The sequence below is a fragment of the Melozone crissalis genome, unplaced genomic scaffold (genome assembly GCF_028551555.1).
Source record: "Melozone crissalis strain CALT ecotype California unplaced genomic scaffold, PUWL_Pcris_2 ptg000110l_1, whole genome shotgun sequence".
NCBI lineage: Eukaryota > Metazoa > Chordata > Aves > Passeriformes > Passerellidae > Melozone > Melozone crissalis.
In genome coordinates this window covers 2,411,042-2,427,940 of record NW_026535887.1, presented here as the reverse complement: position 1 = coordinate 2,427,940, position 16,899 = coordinate 2,411,042, and the positions used below count along the sequence as shown (strand labels likewise).

The window sequence follows — 16,899 nt, the reverse complement described above, 5'->3', positions numbered from 1 at the left end:
TCCAGGCAGACACCTTCCTTGGAGCAGTGGCCTTGGCAGCGGGTGTGGAGTGAATTACAGATGTGGTTTATGTTAAACGAGTGCAAACCTGGGTGGAAACGGGGGAAACAGCCACCAATCCACTTTTCTGGGTTGTGTTTGCACCTCACAGGTGAGATGAGGGGTAGTGACAGCACTGAAAACATCAACAATTAGCAAGTGGTGTGAACTTCATGCATTTGTGCAGCCCAGGTGTGTGCACACAGATTTCACTGGGCTGTCACTTACTGGGGACACCTGAATTTTTAAGATTCAACTCTCAGCACTTCTAGTCAGCCATTTTCAATACATGTAGAATTATACTCTTTTCTGACCTAGAGATGGGGCAACTGAGAAGTGTTTTAAAAACTTTTATTCTATTTTTAGTCTTATGAGAAAGGTGAGACAACACACATGTTATCATTCACACCATCACAATCAGAAGCTAACTACTTCTGAATTACAATACATTATAAGTATTTATTGGTGTATCCCACAAAGGCAGATGCAAAAAGCTCCTCAGTCTGCAGGCATAACTGCTTGGGGGCTGGCTCCATCCCAGAGGTGAGGTACCAGCAGCCCAGAGACACCACAAGTGTGCAGCATTCTCAGGAGGGACAAAAACCATGGGCTGTGCATGGCTTCCCTACAAGGACAGCCCTGCCTGAGGTGTTCCCCAGCCCTTGGGCAGCAGAGTTTGAAGGGCTGGGGGTTTGGCCCAGGGAAGGTTGTGCTGGTGTGTGGGGAGACAGAGAATTCCTGCAGCTGGGATGGAGCTTTCACCCATCACCCTCCCTCCTCTTACAGGTTCCTTGTGACTCCTCAGTCTGCTTGAGCAACCCCACAGCTGCCAGCAGCAGTTAATGCTCTCAGGCATGTGGTGGGGCTCTTGGGAATGTCCTGTGCAGGGCCAGGAGTTGGGCATGATGAACCTTGTGGGTAACCTTCAGCTCAGGATATTCTCCACAATCCCAATAGTGCACCAGGGCGCGAGCGTGGTTTTCCACTTGTGCCCTCCCAAAGAGCACAGAGTCGACTTTCTGTCCACACTAACTGAAATAAACACGGGCAGGAGACCTTCTTCCTTTATAATGCCTTTATAAAAAGTGATCAGCTCGGGTGGGGAGAACCGACCGGCGCACGCTCACGCTGCCCCTGCTCCCAGGAGTGACTACAAGGAGGAGGAAGAGGGTAGTTTTGTCCACTGGTCTGTGGGCAGAGCTGGGGGGTTCTCTCCTCATGAGAGGATCAGGATATTCTCTGCTTTTCTGGCTTAACATTTGTGGTCCTCTGTCTATCTGACAGGTTATGGTGAGGAGTAAAAACGGTCTTAGCAGATACTAGATTCTGTTCTTCATGTTTAGACATCACTTTGATTCATCCATTTCATGTAAGCTCATTGTTTGTATGGGTTTTTGGCTAGGTTTGGTGAGGGGTCTCTTCCATTGCATGCTGGATCCAATGTTATTTGCATGCCAACTCAGATGTCCCCTCCCCTTCACCGTCTGGGTGCCATCCTCTAGGAATCAGCAGGGTGTCACTGGACAAAAGGGGAATTCTTAACCATCAAGGAGAGGTAGTTAATAAAAATGACAGGTGATTACAGTAACAAACAGTTAGAACTCCACCCTGGCAGCAACTAGCCCAACCTGTGAACTCTGCAACCTTTTAAACAAAATGGACAGCTATTTCTACTTATAACACCCTGCAGCTCAGGATATTCCCCACCATCCCATGAGCCGGAGCGCGCCAGGGCACGAGCATGGTTTTCCACTTGTGCCCTCCCAAAGAGCACAGAGCCAACTTTCTATCCACACTAACTGCTGCTCCCACTGCCCAGGGCTGTCCCCACGCTGCCAGCCTGGCTGTGTGCTCACCCTGTCCCTGTGTGTTCCTGTTTCCCCAGCTGCACGAGGAAGGAGCGGTGCGAGCGCTCCAGCGAGCCGCGCAGATTCGCCTCGGAGATGAAGCAGTGCGTCCGCCTCACCGTGCACCCCAACAACATCTCCGTGTCCCAGTACAACGTTCTGGTGAGCAATGACAACCCCTGCCCCCTCTCTTTGGGTTTCACCTGCATGTGCAGCGTGGTAGGTCCAGGGATTCAGCAGCAAGAGGTTCTCCAGATTCCGTTAACTTCCCCAGTGGCTCTGCTGGCGCAGGGAAGGATTCGCCACAGGAGGACGTTTTGGCATTGGTTATTCTCTGACATTTTGCCATTGGTTATTTTCTGACATTTTGCCATTGGTTATTCTCTGTTTAGAAGTCTAGAAGTGGACTAGGAAGAGTCTTCCTTGTTGTCTGTGAGAGCAGATCTGAAGGGACTTTGTGTCCTGCAAGCGTTTTGTGTTGCCATGGGAGAGGAATTAATGAATAGCTTTAGGCAAGGGACATTTTTGTGGTTAGAAATTGCATTCTAGAAGAAAGCCAAGTGAAGGATGATGTTATGTCAGTGAGCTCCAAGTTCCTATCATTTTGGGTGGAAATGTCTCCTTCTAAGCCCCCAGGAAGTCCACCCTGCTCCAGCACTAGGGAGGAGAGAGGCAGGATGCCGTGTAGAGGAACCTGAGGTTTCCAGGGCTCCTGCTGTCTCCTGTGACTTTTCACATCACAAGGTTTAACCTTTCTGGCTTCCAGCTACTCAGTCAGCAGCCAAGGAAATCTCACAGTGAGTGTTGGCAGAGCAGCAGATGATCCTGATCATCCCTGGACTTGAGGCAGGAAATCTCTGCTGAAGATCTGACCAGTTTGTGGTTTCCCTCCTGACTCATGGCAGCAGCACCAGATGTGGTGAGATCCCAACATGCTCCAAGAAGGAGACAAAACCCCATTTCTCTCAGGCTACCTGTGCTCTTTTTGACCATATTAATTTGGGCTGCAATAAAGTTAATAACCCAGGCCCTGAAAGCTCCATTCCTAGACAAGCTGGTCATTAGCCCCACACCCTGAAAGGCCTAAATGGAATTTAGGCAGCTGCCAGACCCCTTCCAGCAGGTGACAGGTTTGGATTTCTCCAGGGATAATGAAATCAGCCTTTCAAAGCCTGCATGTCCAATCATTGCTGCTTTGTTTCAGCCTCTTAACTTTGCTGTGACTTTACTTTCCCCATGCTTCAAACAAAACTGATCTGAGACATCTTAAGTTCTTTGTTCTTCTGGGAGTTCAAGGTTTCCTTTCCGTATTCTCTCAGTAGCTGTTGAATTCTTTCATGTTGGAATAAATCCTGAGGGACTGGCTGGCTCGGGGAGACTGAAAATGATAACAGAATAAGAGACCTTTTCCTCTGGGTTACCCCCAGGGTGAGTCAGCCCAGAGCTGCTGGGATCAGAAGTTGCCATCATCTGTTACCCAACAATCTGCATGGGCCTTTTGAAGGAAGTCTCAGCCCAGTCCCAGCTAAACTGGTGACCCAGCTCATCCCATCACCAGAGGCAAACCAGGAGGGGAACAAACAAAGGGTTGATGGTGTCCTTGGCAAATCTCAAATCTAGAATGCTAGGATCTTGAGTTCTAGCAAAGTGTCAGTGACAGTGAAGTCTTTCCCATAGAGGCAGAGCAGGTCTTTGTGTGGTCAGCCATGCTTGTAAATTTTGGGCACTAACAGAGCCTTGGAAAATCTTACCTGAGTCTGTTTCACTGCTCTGGGCTCTCTGAGAGGAGCTTCTTGCTGAGGGAAGGCTCTAGGCTGTCCCAGGAGTGTGGGATGTAGGACTTCTGGTCTGCTTGGGGTGTGCCCAGGCTCATGGAGCTTGTGGGTAAGCACTGCTCTGCCCACCAGACAGTATCATCTTCTGCATGGCACAGCTTCCACCTGCATCACCCATCCCCAGAGGGAGATTTGTTAACAGGACAGATTCCAGATTCCACTGCTAGCAGGGAGAATGAATTCAGCCTCAGTGCAAAACCCATCCAAACAACCAAACCTTTTTCCTGTTCCCCATCCGAAACAAAAAAATAATCACCTTTCCCACTGCCATTCCCATGGCCCCAGAATTTTGAGAGAGATCCTACTCTCTCAAAGGCTTAATGGCATCCAGGGCTAAGGCCTGTTTGCTCAGCGTTCCTCCCTGATGGTCCTCAGTGTGGAGAAACAACTCCAGCCTTTCCCTAAGAGAGGAAAGCACAGTGTGTGGGAGCACTGAGTGTCACCTTCTCATCTGTCCTGCTTTGTCACCTGGACTGACCCCTGTTCTTTGTGCTGGTACAACAACAACCTCAGCATGCACCTGTGTCTCCTTTCAGTGCCTGTCACCTCAGAGGGACCTCAGCCAGCTCAGGGATGAGGCAAGTGTGGAGAATATCTGCATTTGAACATGTGCTGAGTGGTTGGCTCCAGTGTTTGGTCACAAAACCACTAAATTTACACCAATTACCAGGTGCTGGGGTCCCCTGGGGTGCCCTCTGTGTTCAGGCATGGCCTGGTGAGTTGAGCAGGACCCTCAGTGATGGAGAGCCGTGGGACAGGATCTTTGTTTGGGAAGCTGGCAGCATGACTGTGCTCTTCCAAAGCATGGACATGGTGCAAACCAGCCCTGAGATTCATTTTCCCATGACCATGAGCAATGCCAGAGAATGCTGTGAACTCTGAAAACATGGGGAAATCCTCCTTCATGGTTTTTTTTCCCATATGGAACCCCAGGATAGCACGAGGAGCCAATTGGTGGGATGGGCAGGAGAGGTTTCTGTGCCTGCAGAGACAGGGGATGTTTTTGTGGTGGACTGAAGGCTGTTGTGACCATGTTCGCAGGGGTCTTAGGTTGAGGGACAAGACAAGGATCTGACTCCATGTTTCAAAAGGCTGATTTATTATTTTATGATATATATTACATTAAAACTGTACTAAAAGAATAGAAGAAAGCATTTCATCAGAAGGCTAGCTAAGAATAGAATAACAAGGCTTGTGGCTCGGACTCTCTGTCCGAGCCAGCTGGGCTGTGATTGGCCATTAATTACAAACATCCAACATGGGCCAATCAAAGATCCACCTGTTGCACTCCACAGCAGCATATAATCATTGTTTACATTTTTTTCCTGAGGCCTCTGAGCTTCTCAGGAGGAAAAATCCTAAGGAAAGGATTTTTCATAAAAGATGTCTGTGACAGGCTGTAACTAGACTCTCCTCACACAGGAAACTTGGGGACAGAGTGCTCCCCCCTGCTGGTGCTGGCAGAGCAGCCCGTAGAGAGTTAGACTGGAGCGCTCCAGTTTCTCTGGAGTCTGCAGAGTGCCTCTTGTGAGTAGCAGTCACCTTCCTCAGAAACCCTGGGGGCCACCACAGCCCTGGGACCCACGGCTGGCTCCAAAGGCTCCCTGCCTAACCTGACACCTGCATGACAGACAGCGAGCACTCCCTGCCCTGCACCTCCCAGCCAGCAGTGGGACACTGTGCAGGTGTCCCTGCACAGCCACCTGCCACCTGTGCCAGCACCAGCATCTCGTGCCCTCCCCTCCTCACTCGTCCCTCTCCCCAGTCGCTGCTTTCTGCTGAAGGAGGATGCTCTCTCTAGCAAGAGGCTCTTTGTGCGACCTCTCCAGTGTAATTCTCTCCTGCTGGCCCAGCTCTGGTGTTTGGCTGAGTGTTCTCTCTTCTCTCTTTTTCTGCTTCTCCTTGTCTGCCTCCATCTCTGCCTGCAGCTGGTCCTGGAGACCTACAACGTCCCCGAGCTGTCTGCAGGAGTCAACTGCACCTTCGAGGACCTCTCGGAGATGGATGGGCTGGTGGTGGGCAGCCAGATCCAGTGCATCTCTCCAGCTGCCAAGGAGGTGCCCCAGATCATCACAGAGAATGGTGAGTACCCCACAGCTCCTCCACCTGCACCTCTCCCTCCCATCCTCACTCCACACCCTGTGTGTCTGTCCTTGATGCCCTGTGAATCTGCCCTAGAGCAGAGGCTGGGCAGAATTCCATAATAAAGCAGGGATTTATGGAAAGCATCTCCTCCATGGCTGCACCTTGGGCAGCACCAGAGCCCAGCCAGGGCTGCACCCAAGATGACCCAAAATGGCCCCAAAATGCACGAGCGCTCCCGGGGTCTCTCCCTGGGATCAGTTCTGCTCCATTTGCACCTTGCAGTTCATTGTCCCATTCCAGCTTCAGCCCAGGCAGTCCCACCCTGCTTGTTTTTCTCTCTGCAGCCCACGGGGTTTGTGCTCCTGGGCTGAGATTTGGCTCATTTGTCCTTGGTGCCCAGCTGGAGCAGGAATTGTTTTGTCTCCCTGCTCTGGGAGGAGAACTCACTAATATGAAGCTCAGACCCACACACTACAGTAGTACAGAATGTGAAAAATATAAAAGCTAAAACTTGAGGCATCATCCTGCATCTGCACAAAGCAGGATTTGGCTCATGAGAGCCTGAGGAGAGGGCAAGGAAGGCCTGGGAGCAGGAGAGCGCATCATGGCAAAGTTTTGTGGATGTGAGAGTGTTTCAGAAGCGCCAACCTTGATCTGCAGCCCCAGCACCTGCCCTGAGGTGCTCCTCTGTGTGACACAAGGTGTTTGCAGGCTGCCACCGAGTGGCAATTGCACGAATCCAGCAGAGACACGACATGGATGTGAGATACTCCCTCTCCTTTTGGCCAGGCTGGAGTTGCACACCAGGGGTACAGGCTTACAGGCTCCCAACACATCCCATCCCATATAACAGACAGAAATTCCTGCAGAGCTGGACAATCCTGTCTGTAATTTCACCCTGCTCCTCCCAGATTTAAGTCTGTGTGCTCAGCTCTCTGTCTCTATTCCCATCCTTTACTGCCTTCAGCTGTTCCAGGTTTGCTTCTGGCTCCTTCTCCCACAGTGGTCCAGCACAGAAAATTGCTTTGTCTCCAAGGGTGCTTGTCCTGTCCACAACTTCCGGCACTTTTTCTTTCCCTCTTCTAACAAACTTTCTGGGTAATTTCAAGAATTCCTGTGGCTCTTTACAGGGACTTATTACAAAAACCTTGACCCTGCTATCACCGCCATGAGACACAGAGAGGATGCTGCCAATTTTTGTCCTTGGCATCCTGTGAAAATTTGCTGTAAAATTTGCCTCTGGGGACCCTCAGACCGCAGAAAATGAGGTGGCATGAACTGTCACCATCACCTGTGCTCTGCCTGAGCAGCACACAGCTGCTGTGCTCTCCACTGCAGCCCCAAAACAAGCTCCCAGGAGGCTGTCACCACTTTCAAGTCCCACTGAGTTATCAGTCATGTTTGCTGACCAAGACAGGCACCAGAAATTCTTTCCTTGCTATGGACATCTGTCCCAGGCCATGCTATCATCAACCAGCAAACAAAAACAGCAGGGAAAGGTGGAGACAGGAAAAGAGGGAGAGATTTATCTGCTTTCAGGGCCCCGGCAGCTTGTCTCAGCTTCAGAGGCTGCTGCTCTGCACCTCTGCAAAAATATAGTTCTCCCTGGATTTGAACCAAAGGATGTGTGACTATCACACCTGAAGCCATCCAATCCTCATATCCTGGTTTAAAATATGTGCAGGATGGTGGCAAAGTTGTTAAATATGGCAGAGCAGATGTGCAGCAGGGCCAAGCAAGATGTGTCCAGTGGAGTGTGTGGGGTGTGTGTGCCCCAAGGTGGGTGAGTGAGCACCAGGTGCTCGTTGTGACCCCTTCTCAAGTTCAGTCTGGCCTCACTGATTAATGAATCTTCCAGGTGAGGAGGAAAATTATACAATTATAGACTGGTTTGGGTTGGAAGGACCTAAAAGATGATCTCATTCCAGCCCCCAGCCATGGGCAGGGACACCTTCCACTATCCCAGGGTGCTCCAAGCCCCATCCAACCTGGCCTGGGACACTTCCAGGGATCCAGAGGCAGCCACAGCTTCTCTGGGCAGCCTGTGCCAGGGCCTCACCACCCTCACAGGGAAGGATTTCTTTTTAATATCTCATCTAAATCTGCCCCCTTTCAGTTTGAAGCCATTCCCCCTTGTCCTATCACTCTGTGCCCTTTTATAAATAACAGGGGAAGGGCCACCCAGGTAAATCTTGAATTAAACCTGGGTCACTTCCACTGCACCCATTGATTGCCCTCTCTGAACTGTGGGGAGAAGCAGCAGCTGACTGCCCAGCTTGGGAGCAGTGGGAAAAGGGATGGGGAAATGGTGTGGAGGAGCTGAGGTGAGAAGGGAAAGCTGCAGAAATGGGTGGATCCCCCTGGAAGTGCAATGGATTTCACATCTCTCACACTGAGATGGGTTGTTTGCAGCCACAGGCTGAGGGGAATGGAGCTTGGGGTGAGTGGGCTAAGTGAACATGGAAGGAATGTCCACATGCCCTTTTTCTGTGGGAATGTTGAGTGAACCAGCAGTATAGAACAACTTTAAGGACAAAATTATATTTTAATGGCCTCTAAATTCCGGACATCTCACTCATTCTTTGAGCTTGGTTCTCCTACCTGATGAATTCAGTCACCACATTTTTGAAATTAGATCTGCTGTCACCCTCCAGTCCAGACTCTGCTACCAGGCACAAGAATTTCAATTTCCAGTGGCAAAAACATACTGTGCCTGTGGGAGAACTGGGCTCTAGAAGGAGTTTATAACACTTTTTACATCTATTTTACATCTGTACTGATGTAAAATGTGGGACAGCTCCAGGCTCAGGCTGGTGGCCTGGCCAACAGGGCTAACAGAGCAGTCATACCCTGATGTGTGACGGTGTTCACAGGGTTCTTGGATGAGGGAAGAGATGAGGATATGACTCCATGTTTCAGAAGGCTGATTTATTATTTTATTATATATATTATATTAAAACTATACTAAAAGAATAAAAGAAAGGATTTCATCAAAAGGCTAGCTAAGAATAGAATAACAAGGAGTGACAAGAAAAGCTTGTGGCTCGGACAGAGAGTCCAAGCCAGCTGACTGTGATTGGCCATTAATTAGAAACAACCACATGAGACCAATCACAGATGCACCTGTTGCATTCCACAGCAGCAGATAACCATTGTTTATATTTTGTTCCTGAGGCTTTTCAGCTTCTCAGGAGGAAAAATCCTAAGGAAAGGATTTTTCATAAAAGATGTCTGTGACACTGATGTGCCTATTTTTCCCCCAGGTGACCATCACATTGTCCAGCTGCAGCTCAAGTCCAAGGAAACAGGGATGACCTTTGCCAGCACCAGCTTTGTCTTCTACAACTGCAGCGTCCACAACTCGTATGTTCAGTTCCTTTGGTACCTGTTTCTCGTGTCCCTCAGGAGGATGTTAAAGTGTGGAGGTGACCAGGGGCTGGGGTCACTTGTGTGATGCCCACAGTGGTGGGTCCCTCCTGAGACGACTCAGAGTGTGGGGACCACTTAATCTGCAGGCAGAGCATCAAATTAGGAGCAATTTGCCACAGAATTGAGTCAAAACTGAATTGTGCTGTCAGCACATGTGACGCCAGCCAGGGTCTCTGTGCAAATCATGAACGAGATGGGGCTGCTGTGGAACGTGCCTTGAGCTGTTTTATTTTTCAGCATCAGCCTCATTCCATGGTTATGACAATGGGAAGATGCCAGCAGCTTGCATCCCAGGCAGCAGACCAAGAAATTAATGTTACAACTTACTTTATAAGTTTTTTGACCAATCACACAAAGCAAAAGCACAATGACAGCAATTCCATCCAACCACTGTAAGCACGGGTACCTTTGGTTAAACAATGCTTGCTTATTTCTAATACAATACCTGCTTGTAAGCCTTAAAACACAACGCACAGAGCTCCATTATTAAGTTTCTAACTTCCTAATATCTTGCTAGATAAACTTTTCTGCAGCTTAGGGAGTTATTCTAGACAAGTGTTAATGCACAGACCATTGTTCTATTTGTCCTTGCTTCTCTACTTTTTAAATAATTTTTCTGCTGACCAATCTCATGGCTGCTGCTTAGCTCTAATCACAGTTCTGCTGCCTCTGAGGCTGCCTTTAGCAGGTTCCCAAAACCTTTTAATTTTGTGGATTCCCACACATATGGTCCCCTTATTTTGGCTCCTCATATGCACCTCCAGCCCTCATCCATGCTGCCAGTCCCACCAGTAGCCCACCCCAGATGGTTAACATAGACTTAAACCCCCCAACCTGGAAAAATAAAGCTTGTGGTTCCTGCAGGACATGCACTGAGCCCAGCTCATCCCTAAAGACCAGGTTCCCATGATGTGAGCACCTTCCCTGCCTCACACCCCATTTTTCTCAGATTTTGCTGCCACCCAGGATCTGTCCCAGTGGAGCAGACCCCCAAATACCTGCAGAAGATGCCCTTGCAGCAGGCTGCTCCAGCCCTGAGCAAGGCTGAGTGGCTCTGTCCCCACCACTGAGCCGTCACAAGTGCCAAAAGCAGATAATTACTGCGGCTCAGCAATTCACAAGGAAAGGCAAATCTTATTTCCATGTTCCTGCTGCTTTGACAAACAGTGTCAGAAAGCAAGTGTTGGGGAAGGCGGGGGGAGAGCAGCAGAGATGGTGCTGTTAAATATTTATGGCGTGTTTTGGTTTCTTACTTGACAAACTATAATACGCTATCCATTTTTAATTCGATATATCAGAGCAAGCACTTGTTACCAATTTGAAGAATAAGTTGCTGTACCAGAGCTGAGAGTGGATTGGGGTTGAGAAAGATTTCGCAGAGACAGGAGAGAGGGGGTGTGTCTGCCTGTTGGGCTCACACAGGAGCTCTGGAGTTTTTTCTCTCCTGCCCATTAAAAACCCAGAGGCGTAGAAGGACCAGGAAAATTCGCTTCCCTGTAGTCTCCTCAAGGTACCCTCCAGGTACTGCAGCTGCATAGAATCAGAAAATTTTAAAGGTTGGAAAAGCCCTCTGAAATAGTTAAGGTTGGAAAAGCCCTCTAAGGTTAGGCCCTCTAAAAGCCCAAGCTAAAATTGTTAAGGTTGAAAAAGCCTTCATAGAATCACAAAATTGTTAAGGTTGGAAAAGCCCTCTAAGATCACCAAGCCCAAGTCGACCAGCACCACCACCACGGTCACCATTAAACCTTGTCCCCAAGTGCTTTTTGACACTTCCAGGGATGGTGACTCCACCACTGTCCTGGGCAGCCTCTGCCAGTGCTTTACAACACTTTCCATGAAAAAAAATTTCTAATATCCCATCTAAACCTCCCCTGACACACTTGAGGCAGTTTCCTCTCATTTTGGCACTTGTTACCTGAGACAAGAGCCTGGCTGTCCCCTCCTGGCAGGGACTTGTGCAGAGCCCCAAGGTCCCCCCTGACCCTCCTTTTTTCCAGGCTGAGCCCCTTCCCAGCTCCCTCAGCTGCTCCAGACCCTTCCCCAGCTCCATTCCCTTCCGCGGACACTCCCCAGTCCCTCCAGGTGTTTGTCATGAAGGTCTCCAGAGTGTGAACGACCAGGACTGTGCAGAGAGCAGGGTTTGGTTGCTGCTGAGCAGACATCGCATTAAATTGAAAGGGAAGTGTGATGTAGGTCCAGTCAGTGGTGTAACACAGCCAGGGGAGGTGTTTGCAGCCCTGACTCTGTGCCCAGGAGAGCAAAACCTTGTAAGATGAAGGGAATGGCTCTTTCCTGCACCCAGAGGAGGTGATGCCCTAAATATGCCCTCTGCTTCCCAGGTACTTGCTCCAGTGGTCTTTACTTCTCCTCTGAGATGAAAAATATGAGTGAATACATTGGCAGGAACCTCATCACCCTGAGCAGAACTCACACCAATAAACCTGTGGGACCCAGGGGGAGAAAATTCCCTGCTTCGTCTTTGGTTTTCTGGCTTTGGTACATCCCAGTTTGTCTCTGGCCTCTGTATCATGTGTGGGAGAATTAACCAGACTGGTTTGTTGGTGCCCAGAGCAGCCAAAATATAATAAATATTTATTATTCCTCTAGTTGCAGTGATATGAATACAATCTAAATTATTTAATCCTATCAGACATTTGAGACGCCAGTGACAACCAGCTCAGTCCAGAGCAAATCCAGCTCTTTGGATCAGTGCAAAGCCTGTGTTTTTCTGCAAAAACAATTCTCCAGGCTGTGGAGAACATTTCCCATTTTCCTCTGGGAAAAGATGTCAGTGGTGCCTTGGATTACCTAGAACAGAGGCTGGACAGAGCTAGAGAATAAAGTGGGATTTATTAAAGGCCTTCAATAGATACACCCTGGGCAGCGCAAGAACCTGGCAGAGGCTACACCAAAGATGGACCTCAGATGCATGATGGTCATGAGTTTTTTGGGCAGATATGTTTGGTCTATTTGCATATCAGGGGTTAATTGTCCAATTGCAGCTTCAGGTGATCAAGTCACATTCCCCCAGTTTGCTCCTCCCAGTTCACTTTTGTTTGTGCTTTTTGGGCCTGAGGCTGTGAGGTGTCCTTGGTTCTCAGGGCAGAGGGATTGTTCTGTGTGCCCAAAGTGTGAAGAGAGCTCACAAACACTGCAGGGAGTTCAGAGCCACATACTGATGCAGGACAGGAGCTGGAAAATGTAAAAACTAAAATTTAAGGACCCAGCTGGCCGAGTGATTGCTCTCTGTGTCTGTTGCAGGTGCCTGTCGTGCGTGGAGAGCCCCTACCGCTGCCACTGGTGCAAGTACCGGCACGTGTGCACCCACGACCCCAGCTCCTGCTCCTTCCAGGAGGGACGAGTCAAGATGCCTGAGGTAGGCACAGGCACAGGGAATGTGCCACAGAGGGCTGGTGCCACCTTCACAGAATTCCCAGAATCCCTGGGCTGGGAGAGCCCTTCAAGGCCCTGGAGCCCAGCGCAGCCCCTGGCACCCAGTGCCACCTCCAGGCTGGTTAAACACACCCAGGGATGGTGACTGCACCCCCTCCCCGGGCAGCCATTGCAGAACTTTCTCCCCCTTGCTGGAAAAGCTTTTTGCTGCTCTCCAAGCTGGATTTCCCTTGGCACAGCTCAGGCCATGTGCTCTGGCTGTGCCAGTGCTGCTGGAGACAGAGCCCAAGGGCAGCTGGGCACAGGCACCTTTCAGGAGCTGTGAGAGTGCTGGGGGCACCCTGAGCCTCCTTTCCTGCAGGCTGAGCACCCCCAGCTCCCTCAGGGCTCCCTCAGGGTTTGTGTTCCAGCCCCTCTCCAGCCCCGCTGCCCCTCTGGCCCTGCTCAGTGTGCCAAGGTCCTGCCCAGGCTGAGGGGGCAGAGCTGGCACAGCCCTGGAGCTGAGCCCTCCCCGTGCCAGGGCAGGGCAGTGCCCTCCCTGCTGCTGTGCCCTCCATTGTGACACAGCCAGGTGGCACTGGGTCCTTGGCCACCAGGGCACAGTGACCTCCCTGCTGCTGTGCCCTCCATTGTGGCACAGCCAGGTGGCACCGGGTCCTTGGCCACCCCACCAGGGCACAGTGACCTCCCTGCTCCTGCTAGCCTTGTCAGCCCACAAAGCCTTCTCCATCTCCAGTCCCACTCTTTCCCTCCTCTGCTCGCCCTCCCCATTCTCTCTGCAGGAATCTCCTCTTCTCTCTGCTCTGCCTGACCCCAGGGACCTGATCCCTCCCTCCCTCCTGCACACCACAGGCAGTGTAGTGTGGGAAATGGATTTGTAGAGAATTCTCAAAATTTGACAGAGAGCTCACATCTGTATGCAAACTTTGAGATGAGAAATGCTGATTTAGGAATGCCCTGGAATGGGACAGACATTACTGAGAGAGAAATGGAACTGGAAACAAGTTTCAAAGGGTGGCCTTGCAAATAAGAATGGATGCTTTGGAGAAATAGAACTGCGAAAGATGCATTGCAGTGGGACCCACAAGGGGTAATTTTAGATGATTGGCTTTAAGGCATTTACAGCATTGTGTGGCTAAAGCTGATAGGCCAAGAAACACTTATAATATCTTGTAATTAAGAAATAGTTGTCTTCTGATTGTGATGGTGTGAATTAAAACATCTGTATTGTATCACCCTTCACATGAGACTGAAATTGGAATAAAAGTTTTTAACATGCCTCTCAGCTGCCCCATCTCTGGGTCAGAAAAGGGCATAATACAACAGTGTGTGACCTTGGAAACTCATCACAAACTTCTGGCCCCAGAGCTCAGGGAGGGATGGTAAACACTGGTTGTGCATTTCCTCCAAGAGAGAAGGAGGTTACCAACCCCAGGGGAGAATTTAGGGCTTTGGCCATGGGTTCAGTAGATCCCAGCTGTGTTTGGAACACCTCTGGGGCTTTGTGGGCTTGGTGCCTAATGGCAGATGCATCCAGATTGCCACTGACTGAGCTGAACTGGAGCTTGGGTGTTAACACAGAGCTGCAAATGCTGCCTGGCTGATGTTGTAAGCAAGGAGCCCTTGCAGGCAAGGAGAATACAAATAGGAAACCACTTAATTCCTTCCTGGTGCCACATGTAGTGTCTGTGACATTGCCATTCCCTCCCACCCCTTCTGTAAATGCTGGTGGAGCTGTCACATTTGTGCTGGTTGAGATGTCCTGCATCAGATGTCCTGACCTGCTCTGGCACTGGGAAAAGCCATAAATACTCATGAGTTCTCCACCTGCCAGGATTCAGGATTTTCTGTAGAAGTACTAGAAAATGTGCTGAGGAGCTGGAGAGTTTGATACCCTGAGCTTGGTGGTGGAGGGGTGAGGAGAGGCAGCCCAAGGTTATTCCAAATTATTATTCCAAAATTTGGGTTATTCTAAAGCATTGTCACACTTTGGCCAGTCTTGCTGGCCACAGGTTTCTGTCCCATCCACTCCAGGCACTATGGGAACCTCATTTTCTCACTCAGTGGGATATTCTGGGACACTTTGTCTTAGTTTTCCACTGTGCCATGTCATCACCACCACCACCCCTGCTCTCCTCTGGTGTGCTTCAAGCCCAGGACTCACCTTCCCAGCTCTCCTCCCCTTGAATCCCCTGCCCAAAGTGAGATGCCCACAAACCTCAGTGGATCTCCTGATCCACCAGAAAAGAGGAGATCATGAGAGTTATCCCAGTTTCTTAGGGTAGGGACAGGGGGTGGCACAGCCAGTGCTCTTTGCTTTGTTCTCTCCAAGGTGTTGCTCTGCAGAGCTGAGGAGAGGCAGGAATTCATCAAACTCTGCCTGGTTTGAGCTTCATCACTTCTCTTCTGTCTAGTTCTGTTTCTGAAAGATGTCCTCTTCAGGAGACAGCTCCATTCTGGGGGGGCTTTGTCAGCAGAGTTTGCTGTTCCTCTCTTCTACCCCCTTTAACAGAGAATTCCCTGCTAAGCTTTGTGTACTCCCTTTCTGATCTTGTAAAAGTGAGATTTTCATGGCAGCAGGAAGAGGCACAGACCTGACCTGGGAAAGCCACAACTGATCTACAAGGCAATGACAGCATCATGGATGTCACACTGCTAATTGGGGCTGCAGCATTTCTTTGCCTTCTCTGGGCACAAATGGGATCTCATTCCTGTGGGATCCAACATTTGGAATTATCTGCTAAACCCAGGAACTCGTTTTGCTGTCTGCTCCACAGAGGAAGGAATGGAATGATAAAATCTGCAAGAATAAAGGCCTTGCAACTCCCAGAACTTTCAGAGCTTGCTTTGTGCCTGGCAGTGCGAGAAATGCCCTGCAGCTTCAGGCTCCTTCTCATTCCCTCTGTGTTTGTGCCTCTCAAGGGCTGGGGAAGGATGGCATCACAAGTGCCCTCTGACAAACAGATTTGCAATCACTCTATGGCCAGAAAGGTTGTTTTTTTTTTTTGTTTTTCTTCTTTTTTGTCAAATGGCACTTTGAAGGAATGTCTATCTCCCACGCTTCTCCTCAAAGCCATCTTGTCACTGACTCACTGCTCTCACCAAAACTTCCACTACCTGTTTTTCACTGTCACCTGCAATTCTATAATTTTCTGTCCTATGCACTTTAGTGGGTTCTCTGAACAACAGAAACCATTCTGTTCCCTGAAGAAGCCCAGCCTGGCTCCTCACTGCCAACCCAAACTGTGACAGTGTTCACAGGGGTCCCAGGATGAGGGAAGAGGGGAGGACCTCACTCCATGTTTCAGAAGTCTGATTTATTTATTTTATGATATAAATTACAGTAAAACTATACTAAAAGAATAGAAAAAAGGATTTCATCAGAAGGCTAGCTAAGAATAGAATAGGAAAGAATGATAACAAAGGCTTGTGTCTCAAACAGAGAGTCCAAGCCAGCTGACTGTGATTGGCCATTAATTAGAAACATCCAACATGGGCCAATCACAGATGCACCTGTTGCATTCCACAGCAGCAGATAATCATTGTTTACGTTTTGTTCCTGAGGCTTTTCAGCTTCCCAGGAGGAAAAATCCTAAGGAAAGGATTTTTCATAAAAGATGTCTGTGACACCCAGACCTTCCCTGGTTCCTGGTGGTGCAACATGACTCACTTGGTTGGCAAGACCCAGGTCTGTCCCCATCTTCAGCAGAGCTCAAAGTCACCCTCACTATAATAGTGGCTCTATTTTCTCTGGCCTCTCACGTCCACTCTCCTTTCAATCCTTTCCTCTACCAACATTTGGAGCCTTGGAGCATTTGGAGGATGAGGAGAGGGAAGGTTTTGCCTCCATCCAGGCATGAGTACCTGCTAAGTAAATCTTACTGGGAAGCATGGGGTGGTTGGACCATCCCATTTGCTGTCTCTCCATGAGTTTGCTGAGCAGATTAACTCAGGCATCCTCCCAAAACAAATATTGGTGTTACTCTGTCACATGGACCCATGCCAGAAACTCCTTCCTCCTTCCCTCTGGAGCCATCAGTGCTGGCACACCAAGCCTTCCCCCTCCCCATCACTGTGGCCTTCACCTTCTCTTGCTATGCCCACCCTCAGGTGATTTTTTTTTCTCTATTTGCCTGTACAATATCTTGCCATCCTGTGGGAAGAGGCTTCCCACTCTCCAGATGGTCTGGGTTGCAAATGGGCTCATTCAGGCTGGCACCCCTCAGCCCTGAGCCAGTCTGGAGTGCTCTCTAAGGAAGGTTGTGCCTTTG

The 16,899-nt window shown here is 49.6% G+C and overlaps 1 protein-coding gene across 1 annotated transcript in view; it reads left to right on the top strand.

Annotated features, from left to right (window-relative positions):
• PLXNA4 (plexin A4) overlaps positions 1 to 16,899 on the top strand; it is a 502,367-nt gene that overhangs the window by 378,109 nt on the left and 107,359 nt on the right. Inside the window, exons 6-9 of the mRNA XM_054292393.1 lie at positions 1,925 to 2,048; positions 5,650 to 5,803; positions 9,070 to 9,169; positions 12,497 to 12,611. Coding sequence (XP_054148368.1) covers positions 1,925 to 2,048; positions 5,650 to 5,803; positions 9,070 to 9,169; positions 12,497 to 12,611 — 493 coding nt within the window. The remainder of the gene's footprint in view (positions 1 to 1,924; positions 2,049 to 5,649; positions 5,804 to 9,069; positions 9,170 to 12,496; positions 12,612 to 16,899) is intronic.